General features: G+C 38.2%; 1 protein-coding gene across 4 annotated transcripts in view; it reads right to left on the bottom strand.

The window, feature by feature from the left end:
- Positions 1 to 24,654, bottom strand: part of ZDHHC2 (zinc finger DHHC-type palmitoyltransferase 2) — a 479,179-nt gene that overhangs the window by 54,674 nt on the left and 399,851 nt on the right. For all 4 annotated transcript variants that reach the window (XR_008400731.1, XM_053703926.1, XM_053703923.1 and 1 more), the window contains exons 8-9: positions 17,460 to 17,592; positions 12,410 to 12,536 (exon numbers count right to left, since the gene is read on the bottom strand). Coding sequence is in view for 3 of the 4 variants with exons in the window: in XM_053703926.1 (XP_053559901.1) it covers positions 12,410 to 12,536; positions 17,460 to 17,592 (260 nt within the window). In the remaining variant the exon portion in view is untranslated. The remainder of the gene's footprint in view (positions 1 to 12,409; positions 12,537 to 17,459; positions 17,593 to 24,654) is intronic.

Here is a 24,654-nt window from a genome sequence, read left to right on the forward strand (position 1 = left end):
ATGTATAAAGTCGTTTGCTGAACTACAGGCCCAGTTCGGACTGCCGAGAGTTCACTTCTATGCTTACCTCCAGCTCCGACATTACACCACCCAACTAATCAGGGACGACCTGCAATTTTGGGAACCACACGCATTTAACGCAATGGCAGCTTCATTTAGAATAGGCAACTTCATAATCTCAGGGATATACAAAACATTGTTAAGCCGGGTTGAATCCAACAATCTGACTCTGCTAGAAAACAAATGGAACAGTAGCCTAGACAGGGAGGATGTAGTGAGGGTGATACAACAGAGCATAGAGAACGTTAAAAAGGCAACATTATCCATGACTCTTAGAGAATCCCAAATCAGAATGATACACAGAGACTATGTCATACCACGGAGGCTATCTAAATGGGACCCCAGCGTGGTAAATGAGTGTAATAAGTGTAGGATTGATGACCCGGACTTTCTTCACTACTTCATTGCTTGCCCACAGGTCAGGCAGTTCTGGGGTAGGGTTGCCTTTTGGATCAACAGCGTCCTTAAACTCAGAGTTCAGATTGCCCTGGAACAAATCTGCTTTTTAGAATGGGGAGAACAGAGCCCCAGGCACATCCCTCTGCTTACCACAATAGTCTTGATAGCTAGGAAGGTTATCCTGAGGGTGTGGACAGAACGAACTGCCCCAGCCTTTAGCACGTTCAAACACGCCATACACAAACAACTGCTCATCGAGCAGCTGGACACTAGGATGGACACGAATAAAAGACTCAAACACTTCATAAGTAAATGGCGGGAATACATCGTGACACTAAGCCTAGACTCTCAGAGACAAATACTGATGCCCTTCGCACACATGGAATATATGCTCTCGGCCTCCTTGAGGGGTGAGTGGTAATTTTTACATCAGGCGCGGGGTGGGGAGGGGAGATAATAGCCATATAGTATACATCATGGACGGACTCTATTCACCTTCACTTTTCCCTTTTTTTTTTTTTTTTCTTCCGCAAAGAGCGTACCTAGGACCTATGTATTACGCTGTGTTCAAATTACTACTACTTGGTTGAGGAGTTTAAGGTTGTTGGTTGTAATGTGTTTATGCTGCTCATGTTTGTACGCACTGTTAGTGTACAAGCAGAGTAAAAGGTTAAGATAAAAGAAAAGAGGACTGAGACGCTGATGCGCAACTTCATTGTTGTATACTTTGTGATGTACACAGGATGATTTTATGTTATTATATGTCTGCTGAGATCTTATGTCACACTGTTAAACTGTAATGACGAATTTTCTCTGTTCCTCAATAAAAACAGTATTTTTTTAAAATTTTTTTACAAAAAATAAAAAAACCTACCATTACAAAAAATAACAAACGAAATTATCCAAAACAATAAAAATGATTCCTATTCTAATACCCTGTTTAAAAAAAAACAACAACAAAAAACAGGGTATTAGTATAGGAATAATTTTTATTGTTTTGGATAATTTCGTTTGTTATTTTTTGTAATGGTAGTTTTTTTTTATTTTTTGTAATGTTAGTGTTTTTTATTTTTTGCAATGGTAGGTTTTTTATTTTTGTAATGTTAGGTTTTAGTGTAAGGCAGCTTAGGTCTTTATTTCACAGGTAAGTTTGTATTTATTTTAACTAGGTAGTTAGTAAATAGTTAATAACTATTTACTAACTAGTCTACCTAGTTAAAATAAATACAAACTTACCTGTGAAATAAAAATAAAACCTAAGATAGCTACAATAAAACTATTAGTTATATTGTAGCTAGCTTAAGTTTTATTTCACAGGTAAGTATGCATTTAGTTTTAAATAGGTATTATTTAGTTAATAATTGTAACTTTAATTTAGCTCTATTTAAATTATGTTAAAGATAGGGGGTGTTAGGGTTAGGTTTAGGGGTTAATAGTTTAATTTAGGTTGTTGCGATGTGGGGGGCTGGCAGTTTAGGGGTTAATAGGTTTATTAGTAGTAGTGATGTCGGAGGCCAGAGGTTTAGGAGTTAATAGCTATATTTAGTGGCGGTGATGTCGGTGAGTGGCGGAATAAGGGTTAATATATTTTTTATAGTGTGGGCGATGTTGGGGTGCGGGGAATAGGGGTTAATAACTTTAGTATAGTGGTGGCGATATCTGGAGTGGCAAATTAGGGGTTAATAGATTTATTTAGGTGGCAGCGATATTGGGAGCGGCAGATTAGGGGTTAATAACATTATGTAGTTGTTGGGGACAGCAGATTAGGGGTGTTTAGACCTGGGGTTTATGTTAAGGTGTTAGGTTTAAACGTAACTTTTTTTTCCCCCATAAACATCAATGGGGCTTTTCATTCCGCGATCGCAGGTGTTTTTTCTGACACTCTATCCCCATTGAGGTTTTTTTCTGACACTCTCTCCCCATTGATGTCTATGGGGAAAGAGTGCACAAGCACGTCAAAGCAGTGCTTGTATTTTGTGCAGTAGGGAGCTCAACGCAACCATATCACACGCACAAGCTGGCTTTTCAAAAACTCGGAATCTCAGCGCTATGGGAGGGTGAAATAACGCAACTTTTGTTGTGTTCGTTAACTACCCTCTATAGAGCAAAACTTGTTATCAAAGTGTATAAGATTTAGTGGAGTGAACAGATTTATATCTAGAAACATGGATCCTCTTACAGTAATTTGGGCCCCGATCCGATATGCAGCGTCGCCCGCAAAATTTTGCGCTGGTTTGGTATCACATATACGGCGTAACATAGAAGTTACCCTCGTATATTTCTGCCTTCGGCCGTAGTTATTTGGCCCATAGACAGGTATACCAAACCAGCGCAGTTTGGTATCCAATATACAGCGTAAGGACTTACGTGGCGAAAATGGAGAAATCTTACTCCATTTTCACCTCGCCTTACGCTGTGTATTGGAGCCCCGTAACTCCCTAAACTAGCTGCAAAATAAAACCTAACACCTAACGCATGCGCAATGTCTATCTATCTGTCAACCGCGATCCCCCGCCGCAATCCCTAATAAAGTGTTTAACTCCTAAACCGCCGCTCCCGGACCCCGCCGCCACCTACATTAAATGTCTAACCCCCTAATGTGAGCCCCCTACACCGTTGCCACCTACATTAAAATTATTAACCCCTAATGTGAGCCCCCTACACCGCCGCCACCTATTTAAACTATATTACCCCCTAATGTGAGCCCCCTACACCGCCGCCACCTATTTAAACTATATTACCCCCTAATGTGAGCCCCCTACACCGCCGCCACCTATTTAAACTATATTAACTCCTGATGTGATCCCCCTACACCGCCGCCACCTATATTAAAATTATTAACCCCTAATCAAATACCCCTATACCGCCGCCACCTATATTAAAATTATTAACCCCTAATCTAATCCCCCTATATTGCCGCCACCTATATTAAATTAACTCCTAATCTAATCCCCCTATACCGCCGCCAACTATATTAAATTAATTAACCCCAAATCTAATCCCCCTATACCGCCGCAACCTATATTAAATTAATTAACCCCTAAAATACTAAAATTTCACTACCACTAAACCTAAGTCTAACCCTACAAATAGCCCTGAAAAGGGCTTTTTGCGTGGCATTGCCCCAAAGTAACCAGCTCTTTTACCAGCCCTTAAAAGGGCTTTTTGCGGGGCATTGTCACAAAGTAATCAGCTCTTTTGCCTGTAATCTAAATCCCCCTATACCGCCGCCACCTATAATAAATGTATTACCCCCTTATCTAATCCCCCTACACCGCCGCCACCTATATTAAATATATTAACCCCTAATCTAATCCCCCTACACCGCCACCACCTATATTAAATATATTAACCCCTAATCTAATCCCCCTACACCGCCGCCACCTATATTAAATATATTAACTCCTAGTCTGACCCCCCTATACCGCCGCCACCTATATTAACTATATTAACCCTAATTATATTAGGGTTAATATAGTTAATATAGTTATTATATTATATATATTAACTATATTAACCCTATCTAACTCTAAAACCCTAACTTAATTATTATTAAAATAAATCTAAATAATATTAATAATATTAACTAAATTATTCCTATTTAAAACTAAATACTTACCTATAAAATAAACCCTAAGATAGCTACAATATAATTAATAATTACATTGTAGCTATTTTAGGGTTTATATTTATTTTACAGGTAACTTGGTATTTATTTTAACTAGGTACAATAGCTATTAAATAGTTAATAACTATTTAATAGCTACCTAGTTAAAATAATTACCAATTTACGTGTAAAATAAATCCTAACCTAAGTTACAAATACACCTACACTATCAATAAATTAAATAAACTACAAATATCTAAACTAAAATACAATTAAATACACTAATCTAAATTACAAACCCCCCCCACTAAATTACAAAAAATAAAAAAAGATTACAAGATTTTTAAGCTAATTACACCTATTCTAAGCCCCCTAATAAAATAACAAAGCCCCCAAAATAAAAAAAATTCCCTACCCTAATCTAAATTACAAAAGTAAACAGCTCTATTACCAGCCCTTAAAAGGGCCTTTTGTGGGGCAATGCCCCAAAGTTATCAGCTCTTTTGCCTGTAAAAAAACAACAACCCCCCCCCATTACAACCCACCACCCACATACCCCTACTTTAACCCACCCACAGCCAATAGAATTACAGTAGCTCTTATTCTATTGGCTATTCAAATCAGCCAATAGAATTAAAGTAGCTTGCATCCGATTGGCTGATTTGAATTTGAAGGCTCAAATTAGCCAATAGGAATTCAAGGGACGCCATTTTTAATCGCGTACCTTGAATTCCTATTCAGTGTACGGTGGCGATCGTATGAAGAGGATCCTCCACGCTCCGGCTCCGGTCTTCAGTTTCAGAGGTCTTCAGTTCCAGCGTCGCCGGTCTTCAGTTCCAGATGGACGGTCTTCAGCTCCGCGGTCATCGGTCTTCAACTCCTCCGCTCCGCGCCGGCTGGATCCTGGAAGAAGAAGAGGTCGCCGCCTGGAACAGGACCTTCTCCGCCGGTCTTCAGGACAGGTAAGGAGAACTTGGGGGTTAGACTTAGGATTTTTAAGGGGGGATTGGGTGGGTTAGAGTAGCGGTATGTGGGTTGTGGGTTGTAATGGGGGGGTTGTTTTTTTTTTACAGGCAAAAGAGCTGATTACTTCAGGGCATTGCCCCACAAAAGGCCCTTTTAAGGGCTGGTAATAGAGCTGTTTACTTTTGTAATTTAGATTAGGGTAGGGAATTTTTTTTATTTTGGGGGGCTTTGTTATTTTATTAGGGGGCTTAGAATAGGGGTAATTAGCTTAAAAATCTTGCAATCTTTTTTATTTTTTGTAATTTAGTGTTTTGTTTTTTTTGTAATTTAGTTTAATGTATTTAATTGTATTTTAGTTTAGATATTTGTAGTTTATTTAATTTATTGATAGTGTAGGTGTATTTGTAACTTAGTTTAGGATTTATTTTACAGGTAAATTGGTAATTATTTTAACTAGGTAGCTATTAAATAGTTATTAACTATTTAATAGCTATTGTACCTAGTTAAAATAAATACCAAGTTACCTGTAAAATAAATATAAACCCTAAAATAGCTACAATGTAATTATTAATTATATTGTAGCTATCTTAGGGTTTATTTTATAGGTAAGTATTTAGTTTTAAATAGGAATAATTTAGTTAATATTATTAATATTATTTAGATTTATTTTCATAATAATTAAGTTAGGGGTGATAGAGTTAGATAGGGTTAATATAGTTAATATATATAATATAATAACTATATTAACCCTAATATAATTAGGGTTAATATAGTTAATATAGGTGGCGGCGGTGTAGGGGGGTCAGATTAGGGGTTAATATATTTAATATAGGTGGCGGCGGTGTAGGGGGATCAGATTAGGGGGTTAATATATTTAATATAGGTGGCGGCGGTGTAGGGGGATTAGGTTAGTGGTTAATATATTTAATATAGGTGGCGGCGGTGTAGGGGGATTAGATTAGGGGGTAATACATTTATTATAGGTGGCGGCGGTATAGGGGGATTTATATTACAGGCAAAAGAGCTGATTACTTTGTGACAATGCCCCGCAAAAAGCCCTTTTAAGGGCTGGTAAAAGAGCTGGTTACTTTGGGGCAATGCCACGCAAAAAGCCCTTTCAGGGCTATTTGTAAGGTTAGACTTAGGTTTAGTGGTAGTGAAATTTTAGTATTTTAGGGGTTAATTAATTTAATATAGGTGGCGGTATAGGGGGATTAGATTAGGGGTTAATTTAATATAGGTGGCGGCGGTATAGGGGGATTAGATTAGGGGTTAATAATTTTAATATAGGTGGCGGCGGTATAGGGGGATTAGATTAGGGGTTAATAATTTTAATATAGGTGGCGGCGGTGTACGGGGGCTCACATTAGGGGTTAATATAGTTTAAATAGGTGGCGGCGGTGTAGGGGGCTCACATTAGGGGGTAATATAGTTTAAATAGGTGGCGGCGGTGTAGGGGGCTCACATTAGGGGGTAATATAGTTTAAATAGGTGGCGGCGGTGTAGGGGGCTCACATTAGGGGGTAATATAGTTTAAATAGAAGGCGGCGGTGTAGGGGGCTCACATTAGGGTGTAATATAGTTTAAATAGGTGGCGGCGGTGTAGGGGGCTCACATTAGGGGTAATATAGTTTAAATAGGTGGCGGCGGTGTAGGGGGATCATATTAGGGGGTAACATAGTTAATGTAGGTGGCGGCGGGGTAGGGGGCTCACATTAGGGGGTAAAACATTTAATATAGCTAGCGGCGGTGTAGGGGGCTCAGATTAGGGGGTAATATAGATAATGTAGCTGGCGGCGAGGTCCGGGAGCGGCGGTTTAGCGGTTAATATATTTATTGTTAGGAGTGAGAGGGGGGATTGCAGATAGAGGGGTATACGTGTCGGGCTATGTTTGGGAGGCGTGTTAGACAGTTACGGGTGATTTAATAACTTAGTCAGTTTTTTTATGTGGCGGCAGTTTCTAAAGTGCCGTAAGTTACTGGCGACTCCAGAAATTTGTACTTACGCAGATTTCTGGACATCGCTGGTTTGTCAGACTTACGGCACTTTAGCATCTGACGGCGCTGTATATGAGATAGCTCGAGTTGCGAGCTGAAACTACGGGCGGCGCAGGTTTCCACGCTTGCGCCGAAATCTGCGGCGTATATCGGAACGCGGCCATGATCTTTTGATGTAATGGTTTGGATACATTATTTTTTTGCAATTAAAAATTGCACTGAGAAATCTATAAGTATGCAATACTGCCTCTGATTAGGGCCTAATCTTATTTACAAGCTCAAAGTTCTTCTAAGCTATTCAAACATAGAATTTTCCAAATTGATGACATTTTTTTTTTGGTGGGGGAGGGGGAGTAGGAGTTTCTAGGCTGTTGAATAATGCAGATAAGCCAGTGTAAATCAACATTAGATTACATTTTCGGTACATAATGCAGTGTGGCCATTTGAACATGTCTTTCCTGTGGGAGGTTAAACGCACATTAGTAGTGTCCATTATGATATCATCTCTGTTGGCCCCTTGAAGGCTTCTTTTACCACGGTGAGGAAACCACTAATTAACTGCATACACTGGTGGAGTTTAACAGACAGTAAATTGTGCTTATGAATTTGACTTTGCTAATGACTGATCCCTCTGGATCCTAGGTAGGGACAAAACACTTTGTTATTGGAACTGGTATAAACGTATGGATCTACAATCCTTATCATGGATTGCGATGAAGGGCACAAGTGGTATTTGCTTTTTGACATCTGAGAATTCATTTCAATATACTCCAGAGATTTCTTTCTTTTTTGAAATGTTCTTCACATAGAAAAAAATGTCCTTTTTATTTAAAAAAATATAATATATACTGTATGTATATACAATATATATATATATATATATATATATATATATATATATATATATATAAAAATATCTCAACTTTTGCAAGTTATCAAACTTCTAACCGGTATGCTCGCCACTATTCTGCCCCAGCGTACCTGGTTTTCAATCCGCCACCCTGGAGACCGCGGATGCCATAGGAATCAATGGGAGTCTGAAAGCAGCGAAAGCTTATGTTCGATGCTGCCCGATATCCCATTGATTTCTATGGTTGAATAAAAGTTACGTTTACACTTAAAACCCTAACATAAGCCCCAAGTGTAAACACCCCTAATCTGCCACCCCGACATCGCCACCACCTACATAATGTTATTAACCCCTATTCCGCCGCTCCCGGACCCCGCCGCCACTAAATAAATATATTAACCCCTATCCCGCCGCTCCTGGACCCCGCCACAACTAAATATATTAACCCCTATTCCGCCGCTCCCGGAGCCCACCGCAACTCTAATAAAGTTATTAACCCCTATCCCGCCGCTCCCGGAGCCCACCGCAACTCTAATAAAGTTATTAACCCCTATCCGCCACTCCCGAAGTCCACCGCAACTGCTAGATTACGAGTTTTGCGGAATGGGTGAAAAAGCAGCGTTAAGGCTCTTTTTCACTACCACTGGTATTACGAGTCTTGCAGGTATTTCTGCACCACACACTTTTTTGGCCGGAACGCAACTTAATTACCGCAGCTTTCAAAAAGTCTTTTTTTCAATGGGACTTCCACAGTGCCGGTATTACGAGTCTGCCTGGGAGGCCAAAAAGTGAGCGGTACAGCCTATATCGTCAAGATCCATACTATAAACTGAAAGTCAGTAGTTATGGGTTTTACGCTACAAAGCTCATAACTCAAGTGTTACATAGTACACTAACACCCATAAACTACCTATTAACCCCTAAACCGAGGCCCTCCTGCATCGCAAACACTAAAATAAAAATATTAACCCCTAATCTCCCGCTCCGGACATCGCCACCACTATAATAAACATATTAACCCCTAAACCATTGCACTCCTGCACCACAAACACTAGTTAAATATTATTAACCCCTAATCTGCCGCCCCTCACATCGCCGCCACCTACCTACATTTATTAACCCCTAATCTGCCGCCCCAACGTCGCCGCCACTATACTAAATTTATTATCCCCTAAACCTAAGTCTAACCCTAACACCCCCTAACTTAAAATGAACCCTAAGCTAGCTACAATATAACTAATAGTTACATTGTAGTTATCTTAGGTGTTATTTTTATTTCACAGGTAAGTTTTTAACTAGGTAGAATAGTTACTAAATAGTTATTAACTATTTACTAACTACCTAGCTAAAATAAATACAAATTTAACTGTAAAATAAAACCTAACCTGAGTTACACTAACACATAACCTTACACTACAATTAAATAAATTACATTAAATACAATTAACTAAATTACAAAAAACAAACAAACACTAAATTACACAAAATAAAAAAAGAAATTATCAGATTTTTAAACTAATTACACCTAATCTAATAGCCCTATCAAAATAATAAAGCCCCCCCCCCCAAAAAAAAAAACCTAGCCTAAACTAATCTACCAATAGCCCTTAAAAGGGCCTTTTAAGGGGCATTGCCCCAAAGAAATCAGCTCTTTTACCTGTAAAAAAAAATACAAACAACCCCCCAACAGTAAAACCCACCACCCACACAACCAACCCCCCAAATAAAATCCTAACTAAAAAAACTAAACTCCCCATTGCCCTGAAAAGGGCATTTGTATGGATATTGCCCTTAAAAGGGCATTTAGCTCTTTTTCAAGTGCCCAAACCCTAATCTAAAAATAAAACCCACCCAATAAACCCTTAAAAAAACACTAACCCCTGAAGATCCACTTAGAGTTTTGAAGACCGGACATCCATCCTCAACGAAGCCGGGAGAAGTCTTCATCCAGACGGCATTTTCTATCTTCATCCATCCGGCACGGAGCGGCTCCATCTTCAAGACATCCGGCGCGGAGCAGCCTCTTCTTACGACGACTCTTTCAGAATGAAGGTTCCTTTAAGTGACGTCATCCAAGATGGCGTCCCTTGAATTCCGATTGGCTGATTAAATTCTATCAGCCAATCAGAATTAAAGGTGAAAAAATCATATTGGCTGATGCACCGGATGGATGAAGATAGAAGATGCCGTCTGGATGAAGACTTCTGCCCGGTTGGATGAAGACTTCGGCCCGCTTGGATGAAGACTTCTGCCAGCTTCGCTGAGGACTTTTGCCGCTTGGATGAGTATGGATGTCCAGTCTTCGAAAACGGTAAGTGGATCTTCGCGGGATTAGTGTTAGGTTTTTTTTTTTTTTAAATAAGCTTTATTGTCCAGAAGTTTCAAATGTACATAAAGAAGAAAAAATAAACAAACAATGTCATAAGTACATTGGCGAGAACATGTTACATTATACATTATTATTTCTGGTCATGAGCAAACACAGTAGATTTTGTTATATAGAAATGAAACAAGGAAGCCCTAAGGCAACAATATTAATAGAGTCCAATGTATTCCGGCTCAGTTATATTTTCATAGAGCTTGTCATTTTAATATTTTCAACTAGTATAATATAAATAGGATATGGATCCATAGTCGTGTGCTGGGCAAGATTAGAAACATCGAGAAGGCATTCAGTAACAGAGAAAAGTACAAAGAGAGGGAATGGGGGGGGAGAAAAAAAAAAAAACATCACCAGAGTGAAGGCCGGACGTTATATTATATGGGTTAGCATCATCTCATGGGTTAGCATCATCTCATGGATAACTATTTGGTTAATCTTATAATTATGTAACCTCTCTAGTGTTAGAATGTCGTTAACTGTTGTCTGCCACTCATCTAACGTTGGGATGTCCGCTAATTTCCATTTTTTTGGAATGAGCTTTTTCGCTCCAGTGAGCATAATTAAGAGGAGGGCCTGAATATGTGCTTCTTTAATTTTCAGTGTTAGGTTTCTTTTAAGGGTTTATTGGGTGGGTTTTAATTTTAGGTTAGGGACTTTGGGCTGAAAAAGAGCTAAATGCCCTTTTAAGGGCAATGCCCATCCAAATGCCCTTTTCAGGGCAATGGGGAGATTAGGTTTTTTATTTGGGGGGTTTGGTTGTGTGGGTGGTGGGTTTTACTGTTGGGGGGGGTGTTTGTATTTTATTTTACAGGGAAAAGAGCTGATTTATTTAGGGCAATGCCCCGCAAAAGGCCCTTTTAAGGGCCATTGGTAGTTTATTGTAGGCTAGGGTTTTTTTTTTTATTTTGGGGGGCTTTTTTATTTTGATAGGGCTATTAGATTAGGTGTAATTAGTTTAAATATTTGATCATTTGTTTTTTTATTTTGTGTAACTTAGTTGTTATTTTTTTGTAATTTAGTAATTCTTTATAGTAGATTTAAATAACTTAAGTAGGGTTAGGTTTTTAGAAATGTAATATATTTAATTTAATTGTTAGTGTTAATGTAATTGTAGGATAATAGTTAGGGTAGGTTAATTAGTAGTTTAATATAGTTTATTTTAATTCTAAAGGTAAGTTTAAATTTATTATAAGATAGGGATGAGTTACTATTTAATGTAAAGTTAGCGGGTTGTTAGGTTTAGGGGTTAATAGCTTAATTTAGTTTATGGCGATGTGGGGGCTAGCGGTTTAGGGGTTAATAGGTTTAGTAAGTGGTAGTGATGTGGGAGGCCAGGGGTTTAGGAGTTAATACATTTATTTAGTTGCGGAGGGGTCCAGGAGCGGGGGGATAGGGGTTAATAAATTTAGTTGCGGAGGGGTCCAGGAGCGGGGGGATAGGGGTTAATAAATTTAACTTAATTAGAGTTGCGGTGGGCTCCGGGAGCGGCGGGAAAGAGGTTAATAAATGTATTTAGTTGCGGTGGGCTCCGGGAGCGGAGGGATAGGGGTTAATAGCTTTATTAAAGTTGCGGTGGGCTCCAGGAGCAGGGGCATAGGGGTTAATAACTTTATTAGAGTTGCGGTGGGCTCCAGGAGCGGCAGGATGGGCGTTAATAAAGTTATTTAGTTGCAGACGGGGTCTGGGAGCGGCGGGATAGGAGTTAAACATTTTAGTATAGGGGCGGTGTTTAGTGACAGGGTATAAATAAAGTTGGGGAAAAGCTGAATAGCAGCGAGATTGGTGACTGTTAGTTAACAACAGTCCACTGCTCATTGCCCCGTACTTGGTGCACGGATTTTTGACAGCTTTTCTTATAAATAAGGAGAGCGTATTCAGGTCCGCGGCTGCGATGTTAGGCAAGCGTATTGGTGCCGTCGAATGCAGCATAGTTGACGGCTAAATAATTCGGCCTCATAGAGTTATATATATTTTCTAATAAGGCTGAACCATAATGTTAAAATGAAGATCGCCTGTTGCAGTTATGGTTTTATTGCTGTTATATAGTACTTCAATTATTTATATTACTACATAATCTGTTCATGTATACCCTTAACTGTGAAGACACACTTTATTTAATAATAAAAATAATAAATGTGTAACATACCTAGTAAAGACAGGCAGCAACCAATATTTCTTTTCATCCCCAAATACCTGTCGCAGATTTTTACTAATGCCAAGACTAAAACCATTTTTGTCTGTACCGTGTCGAAATACAGGAGCTCTGAATGCTTCTAAAAAATGAAAGAAAATATGTATTAAAAATATTGATCCCATTTCAGATTCCAAACTTTTTTTTTTTTTACAGTTGTAATAGATTTATATTAACATAAACAAAATCAACAGAAGCTGGTTAGTAAACTGGCATTCTGCAACAATCATTTTTCAAAAGATTTACATAATAATAAGAACTTGTCAACATCAAGACCTCTCCATATTCACTAAGGCTCCAATTTCAATCCGCCAACATTCCCATGTGAAAACTGCATAGAAACATGGAAGCTCAAATTGTTTTTTGCCTATTTTTCTAAACCATTCAATTCTGTTAGAATAGCTGTGGTTTAAATATTGCTGCTATTATGATTTATTTGTAAGGTCAGCAACATTTGTAGCACCGGTACATAAGCAGGAGTACACAATGACACTAATTCATAGAAAAAAGGAAAATATAGATACATAGAAACAGACTAATCAAAACAATAAATGAAAGCCCCAAAGAGCTTACAATCTACAGGATGAAGGAGAAAACAGGAGTAATTAGTAAGACTTCTCAAATTTTTGGACAATTGGTAAAAAGAAATTAGTAAAATATCTCAAATTAGTGAACAATATAACAGGAAAAAAACTAGTAAAAATCTTCACAGAAGCAAATGATGCACAACTATAGCAAAACATAACTAATTTAATTATTTATAATATTGAAGGGGAAATAGGAGATGAAAGTAGCACACCCTGGTGTAATTACATAATTTACGTAAGAACTTACCTGATAAATTCATTTCTTTCATAGTGGCAAGAGTCCATGAGCTAGTGACGTATGGGATATACATTCCGACCAGGAGGGGGCAAAGTTTCCCAAACCTCAAATGCCTATAAATACACCTCCCACCTCACTCATACCTCAGTTTAACGTATAGCCAAGTTAGTGAGGTGTATAAGGAGTAAAAACATAAAAAAGAGGAACAGGATAAATAATGTGCTTTATACAAAAATCATAACCCCAAAAAATAGGATGGGTCTCGTGGACTCTTGCCACTATGAAAGAAATGAATTCATCAGGTAAGTTCTTACATAAATTATGTTTTCTTTCATGTAAGTGGCAAGAGTCCATGAGCTAGTGACGTATGGGATATAATACCCAAGATGTGGAAGTCCACGAGTCACTAGAGAGGGAGGGATAAAATACAAACAGCTATTTTCGCTGAGAAATTAAATCCAAAAAATAATTACGTTTTCTTAAAAATTAAAAAAAAAACTCAAATCATAGGCAATAGAATCAAACTGAGACAGCTGCCTGAAGAACCTTTCTACCAAAAGCTGCTTCCAAAGAAGAAAACACATCAAAATGGTAACATTTTGTAAATGTATGCAAAGAAGATCAAGTGGCTGCTTTGCAAATTTGATCAATTGAAGCTTAATTCTTGAAAGCCCAAGATGTGGCGACTGATCTAGTAGAATGAGCTGTAATACGCTGAGGTGGAGACTGCCCCGCCTCCAAATAGGCTTTTTGAATCAAAATATTTAACCAAGATGCCAAGCTAATTGCAGAGGCTTGTTGACCTTTTCTGGAACCAGAAAAACGTAACAAATAGACTAGAAGTCTTTCTGAAATCTTTAGAAGCCTCAACATAATATTTCAAAGCTCTTGTACCTAATAAAGGAACAATAATTTCCTGATTGATGTTGTTAGAATTCACAACCTTAGGCAAAAATTTAAACAAAGTCCGCAAAACAGCTTTATCTTGATGAAAAAGCAGATAAGGAGACTCACAAGAGAGAGCAGATAATTCAGAAACTCTTCTAGCAGAAGAGATAGCCAAACAAAAGAAAGTAGTTTAATATCCAAAGAATATATAGGCTCAAAAGGAGGAGCCTGCAAAATCTTTAAAACCAAATTGAGACTCCATGGAGGAGAAACTGATTTAATAACAGGCTTGATACAAATCAAAGCCTGAACAAAACAGTGAATATCAGGAAGCTTAGCAATCTTTCTATGAAATAAGACAGAAAGAGCAGAGATTTGTCCATTTAAAGTATTTGCAGACAAACCTTTATCCAAACCATCCTGAAGAAACTGTAAAATCCTAGGAATCTTAAATGAATGCCAATAATAATCATGAGAGGAACACCATGAAATATAGTTTTTCCAAACGCTATGATAAATCTTCCTTGAAACCTCTATGACTAAGAACTAAGCGTTCAATTTCCATGCCTTCAAAGTTAGAGATTTGAGATCTTAATGGAAAACTGGGCCTTGAAACAGAAGGTCTGGTCTTATAGGAAGTGACCAAGGCTGGCAACTGGACATTCAGACAAGGCCCGCATACCAAAACCTGTAAGGCCATGCTGGTGCTATCAGAAACACATAAGATTGTTCCATTATGATCTTGGAGATCACCTTTGGAAGAAGAACCAGAAGTGGAAAAATGTAAGTAGGTTGGTAAAACCAGGGAACTGCTAGAGCATCCATCATTTCTGCCTGTGGATCCCTGGACCTGGAAAGGCATCTGGGAAGTTTCTTGTTCAGACGAGAGGCCATCAGATTAATTTCTGGAAGACCCCACATCTGTACAAGTTGAAAAAACACATCTAGATGGAGAGACGACTCCCCCGGATGTATAGAATGATGGCTGAGATAATCTGCTTCCCAATTGTCTACACCTGGGACATGAATCGCAGAGATTTGACAAGAGTTGGATTCCGCCCAAGAAAGTATCAGAGATACTTCTTTCATTGCTAAAGGACTGCAAGTCCCCCCTTGATGATTGACATATGCCACTGTTGTGATATTGTCTGTTTGAAAACAAATGTAAAGTTCTCTCTTCTATAGAGGCCAAACCTGAGGAGCTCTAAAAATAGCACAGAGTTCTAAAATATTGATTGGTAACCTCGCCTTTTGAGGATTCCAAACCCCTTGTGCTGTCAGAGACCCCCAGACAGCTCCCCAACCTGTAAGACTTTCATCTGTTGTGATCACAGTTCAGGAAGGACGAACAAAGGAGACCCCTTGAACAATAAGGTGATGGTTTAACCACCAAGTCAGAGAGAGTTGAGTGTTGGTATTTAAGTATATCAACTGTGATATCTGAGTATAATCCCTGCACCACTGGTGCAACATGCAAAGCTGAAGATGTCTCATATGTAAATGAGCAAAGGGGATCCAAAAGCAAAAACAAAAGCAAGCAGGGAGCATTAGAGGGAGAGGCTTAATATAACAAATTTTGCCGCAAAGAACGACGCACTGAAAAAACGCAACTCTGCGTCATTACAGGCGTGACTTTGCGCCAAAAATGACGCAATTAAATGACTAGCGTCACAACAGGCGCAACCTCGCACTAAAAATGACGCAATGAAATGACCCAGGTAAGAAAAAAATACCTAAATTCTCCTATAAACATAATTTCCATTCTGAAACTGTGTGAGAAATATTAACAGACCTGACTAATGGCTAATATATGCAATAAACATTAAGAACTTTATAATATAAAGTGCCTTCCATAGCTGAGAGTGTCTTAAAAATGATATATACTTACCAAAAGACACCCATCCACAAATAGCAGACAGCCAAACCAGTACTGAAACATATCAGCAGAGGTAATGGTAGAGGAGTATAATGTCGATCTGTAAAGGGAGGCAGCAAATGAATCCTCGCAACCAAATTTACAGAGAGCCCTAGAATAGATTTCCCATAGGTGAAAACATGGTATCATCAGGCAATACTCCCTTCACATCCCTCAGACAAACACTGTACTCAGAGAGGAATTAGGCTTCAAAATGCTTAGAAGCGCCTTTCACAGAAGAAATCAAGCACATCATGCTTCACCATCTCCTAAGGAGGCAAAGTTTGTAAAACTGAGGTATGAGTGAGGTGGCAGGTGTATTTATAGGCATTTGAGGTTTGGGAAACTTTGCCCCCTCCTGGTAGGAATGTATATCCCATACATCACTAGCTCATGGACTCTTGCCACTTGAAAGAAATATGTAGCAAGGATTTTGGTGAATGCATTTGCTAAAATAAATTATATTCATATTGATTTTAATATTTCTGTAAATAGTTGTCAGTTTATATTAAAACAATATCCCAAAACATTGGTTACCACAAAGCCATGCCATTGGCCTCTCTAAAGAAATGTGAGAGCTGTGACTAACACACAAACAAGCTTAGGATAGCTGCAGTATGTGACCTAGGACCCATTGACTGTAGAGACGAGAGGGGACGCATGATGTGCAGAGGAAATTAAGCAAGTAGCAATAAATATATGCGCTTTTCACAATATATATTTTGCGAGGGGGGAGCTTAAATTTGTGCTTAATGTACATTTCATAACTAAAGAAAGAAAAAAAAACCTGTATATTTTAATTTACATTGACCCTATTTATTTGATTATACTAGCATTAGTCATGTGCTCTACTTGTGCCCCTTATTATGTTATGTTTGGCACAGATCATGGATTAATCTATATAAATATATTATTTTACATTATATTTGATACCTGCTACTCACTTAAACAGTGGAATAACTCAAAGGATGTCACTGGTTCAGGCAGACAGAGAGATAGATTGATAGTTAGACAGAGAGATTGATAGAAATATATTTTTTCATTTGGGCAGATTCTAACAAATATCTTTTTTTCTCTCAAAGAAGTCAGTGTTATCTGTCAGCTGATTAGTGCATGAAGTAGTATTTACAGTTTTCTCTTTCATCTGTAAACCATAAGGAATGTACTGCTGACAAAAAATATCCTCTTGGGTTATTATTGAAATATCTTGATGAAAACACATTAACTGTCATGCACAACAAATCATCTGAGAAGCAACTCCTGGGAATATATTGAGGTCTTTCAGTACAGTATGACACTATTCATATCAAAGTAGGTGAGTCTAAAAAAGAATACAAGGCTGCATTGAGTACAAATGTAATTTCTAATAGTATTTACCTAATGTAGATCGATTCTTGCAGACCAGCCAACAGTGATAGCCAAACAGGGAGGACAGGCTCACAGAAAACATGGCAGCAGCAAAAAACAAAAACATGATGTGGAATTTGGCTTGAGTGTCAGGCAGACCATTCTGTGAGGGGAATTAGAAGGAGATAAATATGTAAAGGGCAGCATAAAAATACATTATCTGGTAAGGAGTCCTGACCTTTCAAACATCACAGCCTGCAGTTGGAAAACTGCTGAGAATTCAAAGGTCATTTTTATTTAATGCTGCACTTAATGATACAATTAATCTTAAAATTCCAATTAGAGTGTTTACCTTATATGTTTAAAAACAGAAAAAATACACTTAAAAGAAACTAAGACATTCTGCATATTAAAAAAAAAAAAAAATCCTGCTAAACAACATATGCATTAGCTGACACCTGTGATGATTGATCAGGATCTTCCATGGACTAGTCTGTATGTCAACAGCAAGACCAGTATGTTAAATTAGATCAATGAATAATAAAATATAAATATAAAATGAAAGACCCGCTTAAAGTAAAACTTAATCGAAGTGTGTTCAAATCTAATTTTAAACAAATTGGACTAGATTACAATTGAAATCAATAGTGCAAGGTGATATTGTGTTATCTTGTGCTTAGTCTTGCACTAAGAAAGAACAAACAATCTGGATGGTTAAACATTTTAACCAGAGTATCTTAAAGGGAAAGTCTACTCCAGAATTTTTATTGTTTAGATAATCCCTTTATTACCCGTTCCCCAGTTTTGCATAACCAAAATGGTTATATTAATACATTTTCTACCTCTGTAATTACTGTGCATCTATGCCTCGGCTGACTGCCCCCTTATTTCAGTTCTTTTGACATACTTGTATTTTAGCCAATCAGTGCTGATTCATAAATAACTCTACGGGAGTGAGCGTGATGTTATCTATATGGCATACATCAATCAGCGCTGCGGAATCTGTTGGCGCTCTACAAATAACCGATAATAATAATAACTAGAGATGTCAAGCTTTAAAAAACTGTGAAAATGCACTGAGATGAGAGGCGACCTTAAAGGGCTCAGAAATTATCATATGAGCCAACCTAGAATACCAATTGAACAAAGCAAATTTAATGATTCATATAGGGCATGCAATTTTAAAAACGTTACCATTTACTTTTATCGTCAAAGTCTAATTTCTTTCATGTAATTGGCAAGAGTCCATGAGCTAGTGACTTATGGGATATACAATCCTACCAGGAGGGGCAAAGTTTCCCAAACCTCAAAATGCCTATAAATACACCTCCCACCACACCCACAACTCAGTTTTACAAACTTTGTCTCCTATGGAGGTGGTGAAGTAAGTTCGTGCTTGATTTTTTTTTTTTTCTTCTATGATAAGCGCTTTTAAGCATTCTGAAGCCCAATTCCTCTCAGAGTACAGTGTTTGTCAGAGGGATGTGAAGAGAGAGGCGATTTTTATGGTTTCTCTCACTGGAAATCTTTTCAAGGGTTCTCTGTTATCGGTCGTAGGGATTCATCTCCTACCTCCCTTTTCAGATCGACGATATACTCTTATATACCATTACCTCTGCTGATAGCTTTTAGTACTGGTTTGGCTATCTGCTATATGTGGATGGGTGCCTTTCGGTAAGTATGTATCATTACTCTCAGCTATGGTTGGCGCTTTATGTATTTATATAAAGTTCTAAATATATGTATTTACTTATATTTGCCACGAGTCAGGTCTATGTATATTTCCCTTTGCAGTCTAGCAGTTTCAGTATGGGAATCATGTTTTAGGAAGTTTTTTTCTTACCTGGGGTATATAGTCTTCTTTTCCAATTTGACTTGTCTTTCTTTTAATTCTGCAGGCAAATTAGGCTCGCGAGGGAGCAAAATGCTGTTATTTATTGCGTCATTCTTGGCGCGAGAATGTTTGGGCGTGAATGTGCGTCTATGATGACACAAGTTTGTCATTTCCTCCAACTTAGTTGACGCCAGGTTGTTTGACGCAAAGTTGTGTCTGTTATGACGTGAGTTGCGTCATTTCCGGATGTCACTGGTTCAGACAGAAAGAGAGATAGATGATTTTGATTTTATTTTATTTTTCCCTACTTCCTATATGCTCCTTGCCTTCTTTATGCTCAGAGGGCTATGCTATTTGCTTTTTTGCCTATTTTAGAATTTGCATTTTTTCCAATTCCTGAAACTGCTATATGAGGAAATAAGATATTTTTGTTTAAATATTATTTTTTCTTTTACATTTTACAAGATGTTTCAATCTGATCCTGTCTCAGAAGCTGCTGTAGGAACCATGCTACCTGAACACAGTTCTACCAAAGCTAAGTGTATCTGTTGTAAGCTAGCAGAGATTATATCTCCGGCTGTAGTATGTAACAGTTGTCATGATAAGCTTTTGGATGCCGAAAATGTTTCTATTAGTACTAGTACAGTATCTGTTGTTCCTTCAACATCTAATGTACATGATATCCCTGTTGATATGAAGAATTATACTGCTGATGCAATACAGAAGGCTATGTCGGCTATTCCGCATTTTAATAAACGTAAAAGGTCTTTTAAAACTTCTGATACTGATGAATTTTGTAATGACCGACAACATACTGATATATCCACCTCTGATGAGGATCTCTCTGACTCAGAAGATCCTACTTCAGATATTGAAATTGATAAATCAACTTATCTTTTTAAGATTGAGTATGTTCGTTCTTTGTTGAAAGAAGTGTTGGTTACTTTAGATATTGAGGAGTCTGGTCTCCTCTTGATAACAAATCCAGTAAACGTTTAAATTCTGTTTATAAACCTCCTGTGATTACTCCTGAGGTTTTTTTTTCCTGTTCCTGATGCCATTTCTGATGTGATTGCTAAGGAATGGTCTAAGCCCGGTACTTATTTTGTTCTTTCTTCTAGGTTTAAAAGGTTGTACCCTTTGCCAGTGGCTAATTTAGAGTTTTGGGAAAAAGTCCCCAAGGTTGATGGGGCTATTTCTACTCTTGCCAAGCGTACTACTATTCCTATGGAAGATAGTACTTCTTTTAAGGATCCTTTAGATAGGAAAATTTAATCTTATCTAAGTAAAAGCTTATTTACATTCTGGCTATATTATCAAGCCTGCCATTTCTATGGCTGATGTTGCGGCTGCATCAACTTTTTGGTTGGATAGCTTAGCACAACGGGAAAAAGATCCTGATTTCTCTAGAATTGTTCGTTTGCTTCAACATGCTAATCATTTTATCTGTGATGCTATTTTTGATGTCATCAAGATTGATGTTAAATATATGTCTTTGGCTATTTTAGCTAGAAGAGCTTTATGACTTAAATCATGGAATGCTGACATGGTATCTTAACCTAGGTTACTATCTCTATCATTCCAGGGTAATAATTTATTTGGGCCTCAGTTGGACTCTATTATTTCCACTATTACTGGGGGGAAGGGAGTTTTTTTGCCCCAAGATAAAAAAAATCTAAAGGTAAATCTAAAGCTTCTAATTGGTTTTGTTCCTTTCATCAGAATAGAGAACAGAAAACCACTCCTTCCCCTAAGGACTCTGGCTCCAATTGGAAGTCATCTTCGAGTTGGAATAAATCCAAGCCTTATAAGAAACCAAAGCCAGCCCCCAAGACTGCATGAAGGTGCGGCCCTCAATCCAGTTCTACTGGTGGGGGGCAGATTGAAATTATTTCAAGACGTTTGGGCAGGTTCCATTCAGAATCATTGGATTCAGAATATTGTCTCTCATGGGTATCGAATAGGTTTCAGAATAAGACCTCCTGTGAGAATTTTTTTTCTCTCTCACGTTCCAACAAATCCTGTGAAAGCCCATGCGTTTCTGAAGTGAGTTTCAGATCTGGAGCTTTCAGGAGTAATTGTACCAGTTCCACTTCTGGAACAGGGTCTGGGTTTTTATTCAAATCTATTCATTGTCCCGAAGAAGGAAAGGTTTATGAGATTCTCTTTTCTAGACAAGCATTACCAATTTGTCACTCTTCCATTTGGCCTAGCGACAGCTCCAAGAATCTTTTTGAAGGTTCTCGGTGCCCTTCTATCTGTAATCAGAGAGCAGGGTATTGCAGTGTTTCCTTATTTGGACAATATCTTGGTACTGGCTCAATCTTTTCATTTAGCAGAATCTCACACAAATCAACTAGTGTTGTTTCTTCAAAGACATGGTTGGAGGATCAATTTACCAAAGAGTTTCTTAATTCCTCAGACAAGGGTTACCTTTTTAGGTTTGCAGATAGATTCAGTATCCATGACTCTGTCTTTAACAGACAAGAGACGTTTGAAGTTGGTTTCAACCTGTCTAAACCTTCAGTCTCGATCATTCCCTTCAGTGGCTATGTGCATGGATGTTTTAGGTCTCATGACTGCAGCATCGGACACAATCCCCTTTGCTCATTTTCATATGAGACCTCTGCAGCTTTGCATGCTGAATCAATGGTGCAGGGATTATACTCGGATATCACAATTAATATTCTTAAATCCCAACACTCAACTCTCTCTGACTTGGTGGTTAGACCTCTTTTGTTCGTCCTTCCTGGACTGTGATTTCAACAGATGCAAGTCTTACAAGTTGGGGAGCTGTCTGGGGGTCTCTGACAGCACAAGGGGTTTTGAATCCTCAAGAGGCGAGGTTACCAATCAATATTTTCGAACTCTGTGCTATTTTCAGGGCTCTTCAGGCTTGGCCGCTATTAAAGAGATAATCATTCATTCGTTTTCAGACAGACAATATCACAAATGTGGCATATGTCAATCATCAGGGTGGGACTCGCAATCCTTTAGCGATGAAAGAAGTATCTTGAATACTTTCTTGGGCGGAGTCCAACTCCTGTCTAAATTCTGCGATACATATCCCAGGTGTACTCAATCCAGATGTATTTAGTCAGATTGTACAGATGTGGGGTCTTCCCGAAATAGATCTGATGGCTTCCCATCTAAACAAGAAACTTCCCAGGTACCTTTCCAGGTCCAGGGATCCTCAGGCTGAGATAGTGGATGCATTAGCAGTTCCTTGGTTTTATCAACCTGCTTACATATTTCCCCCTCTAGTTCTTCTTCCAAGGGTGATCTCCAAGATCATAATGGAACAATTGCATGTGTTTTTGATAGCACCAGCATGGCCTCACAGATTTTGGTTTGCAGATCTTGTCCGTATGTCAAGTTGCCAACCTTGGCCACTTCCATTAAGACCATACCTTCTGTCTCAAGGGCCGTTTTTTCATCAGGATCTCAAATCGCTAAATTTGAAGGTATGGAAATTGAACGCTTAGTCATAGAGGTTTCTCTGACTCAGTGATTAATACTTTGCTACAGGCTCGTAAGTCTGTTTTAAGGAAGATTTATTATCGGGTTTGGAAAACCTATATTTCATGGTGTTCTTCTCATAAATTCTCTTGGCATTCTTTTAGAATTCCTAGAATTTTACAGTTTCTTCAGGATGGTTTGGATAAAGGTTTGTCTGCAAGTACTTTAAAGGGACAAATCTCTGCTCTTTCTGTTTTATTTCATAGAAAGATTGCTAAACTTCCTGATATTCACTGTTGTTCAGGCTTTGGTTCGTATCAAGCCTGTTGTTAAATCAATCTCTCCTCCTTGGAGTCTTAATTTGGTTTTGAAGGCTTTGCAGGCTTCTCCTTTTGAGCCTATGCATTATTTGGATATTAAACTACTTTCTTGGAAAGTGTTGTTCCTTTTGGCTATCTCTTCAGCTAGAAGGGTTTCTGTATTGTCTGCTCTCTCTTGTGAGTCTCCTTTTCTGATTTTCCATCAGGATAGAGCTGTTTTACGGACTTCGTTTAAATTTCTTCCTAAGGTTGTGAATTCTAACAACATTAGTAGGGAAATTGTTGTTCCTTCTTTGTGTCCTAATTCTAAGAATACTCTTGAAAGTTCTTTACATTCTTTGGATGTTGTAAGAGCTTTAAAATACTATGTCGTAGCTACTAAAGATTTCAGAAAGACTTCTAGTCTATTTGTTGTTTTTTCTGGTCTTAGGAAAGGTCAGAAAGCCTCTGCCATTTTGTTGGCATCTTGGTTAAAGCTTTTGATTGACAAGGCTTATTTGGAGGCGGCATAGTCTCCACCTCAGAGAAAATAACAGCTCATTCCTCTAGATCAGTCGTCACTTCTTGGTCTTTTAAGAATGAAGCTTCGGTTGATCAGATTTGCAAAGCAGCAACTTGGTCTTCTTTGCATACATTTTCTAAATTTTACCATTTTGATGTATTTGCTTCTTCTGAAGCAGTCTTTGGTAGAAAAGTTCTTCAGGCAGCTGTCTCAGTTTGATTCTTCTGCTTATGATTTAAGTTTTTTTCTTGAAATTTATAAGAAAGACTTATTTTTTTTTGTATGAATTAAATTTTTTAGCAGAAATAGCTGTTTTTATTTAATCACTCCCTCTCTAGTTCTGTGGACTTCCACATCTTGGGTATTTCTATCCCATACGTCACTAGCTCATGGACTTTTGCCAATTACATGAAAGAAAAAGTAAATTTATGCTTACCTGATAAATTAATTTCTTCTATGGTACGACGAACCAACAGATTCATCCTTAACTTGTGGGATATTATCCTCCTGCTAACAGAAAGTGGCAAAGAGCACCACAGCAGAGCTGTCTATATAGCTCCTCCCTTAGCTCCACCCACAGTCATTCGACCGAAGGTACAGGAAGAAAAAGGAGAAACTACAAGGTGCAGAGGTGACTGAAGTTTAAAATCAAAAAATATAATCTGTCTTAAAATGACAGGGCGGGCCGTGGACTCATCGTACCATAGAAGAAATTAATTTATCAGGTAAGCATAAATTTACTTTTATTCTATAAGGTACGACGAGTCCACGGATTTATCCTTTACTTGTGGGATACAATACCAAAGCTACAGGACACGGATGAATGGGAGGGACAAGACAGATGGTTAAACAGAAGGCACCACTGCTTGAAGAACTTTTCTCCCAAAAATAGCCTCCGAAGAAGCAAAAGTATCAAATTTGTAAAATTTGGAAAAGGTATGAAGCGAAGACCAAGTCGCAGCCTTACAAATCTATTCAACAGAAGCATCATTTTTAAAAGCCCATGTGGAAGCCACCGCTCTAGTAGAGTGAGCTGTAATCCTTTCAGGAGGCTGCTGTCCAGCAGTCTCGTATGCCAAACGGATGATGCTTTTCAGCCAAAAAGAAAGA

The sequence above is a fragment of the Bombina bombina genome, chromosome 2 (assembly GCF_027579735.1).
Source record: "Bombina bombina isolate aBomBom1 chromosome 2, aBomBom1.pri, whole genome shotgun sequence".
NCBI classification, from domain to species: domain Eukaryota; kingdom Metazoa; phylum Chordata; class Amphibia; order Anura; family Bombinatoridae; genus Bombina; species Bombina bombina.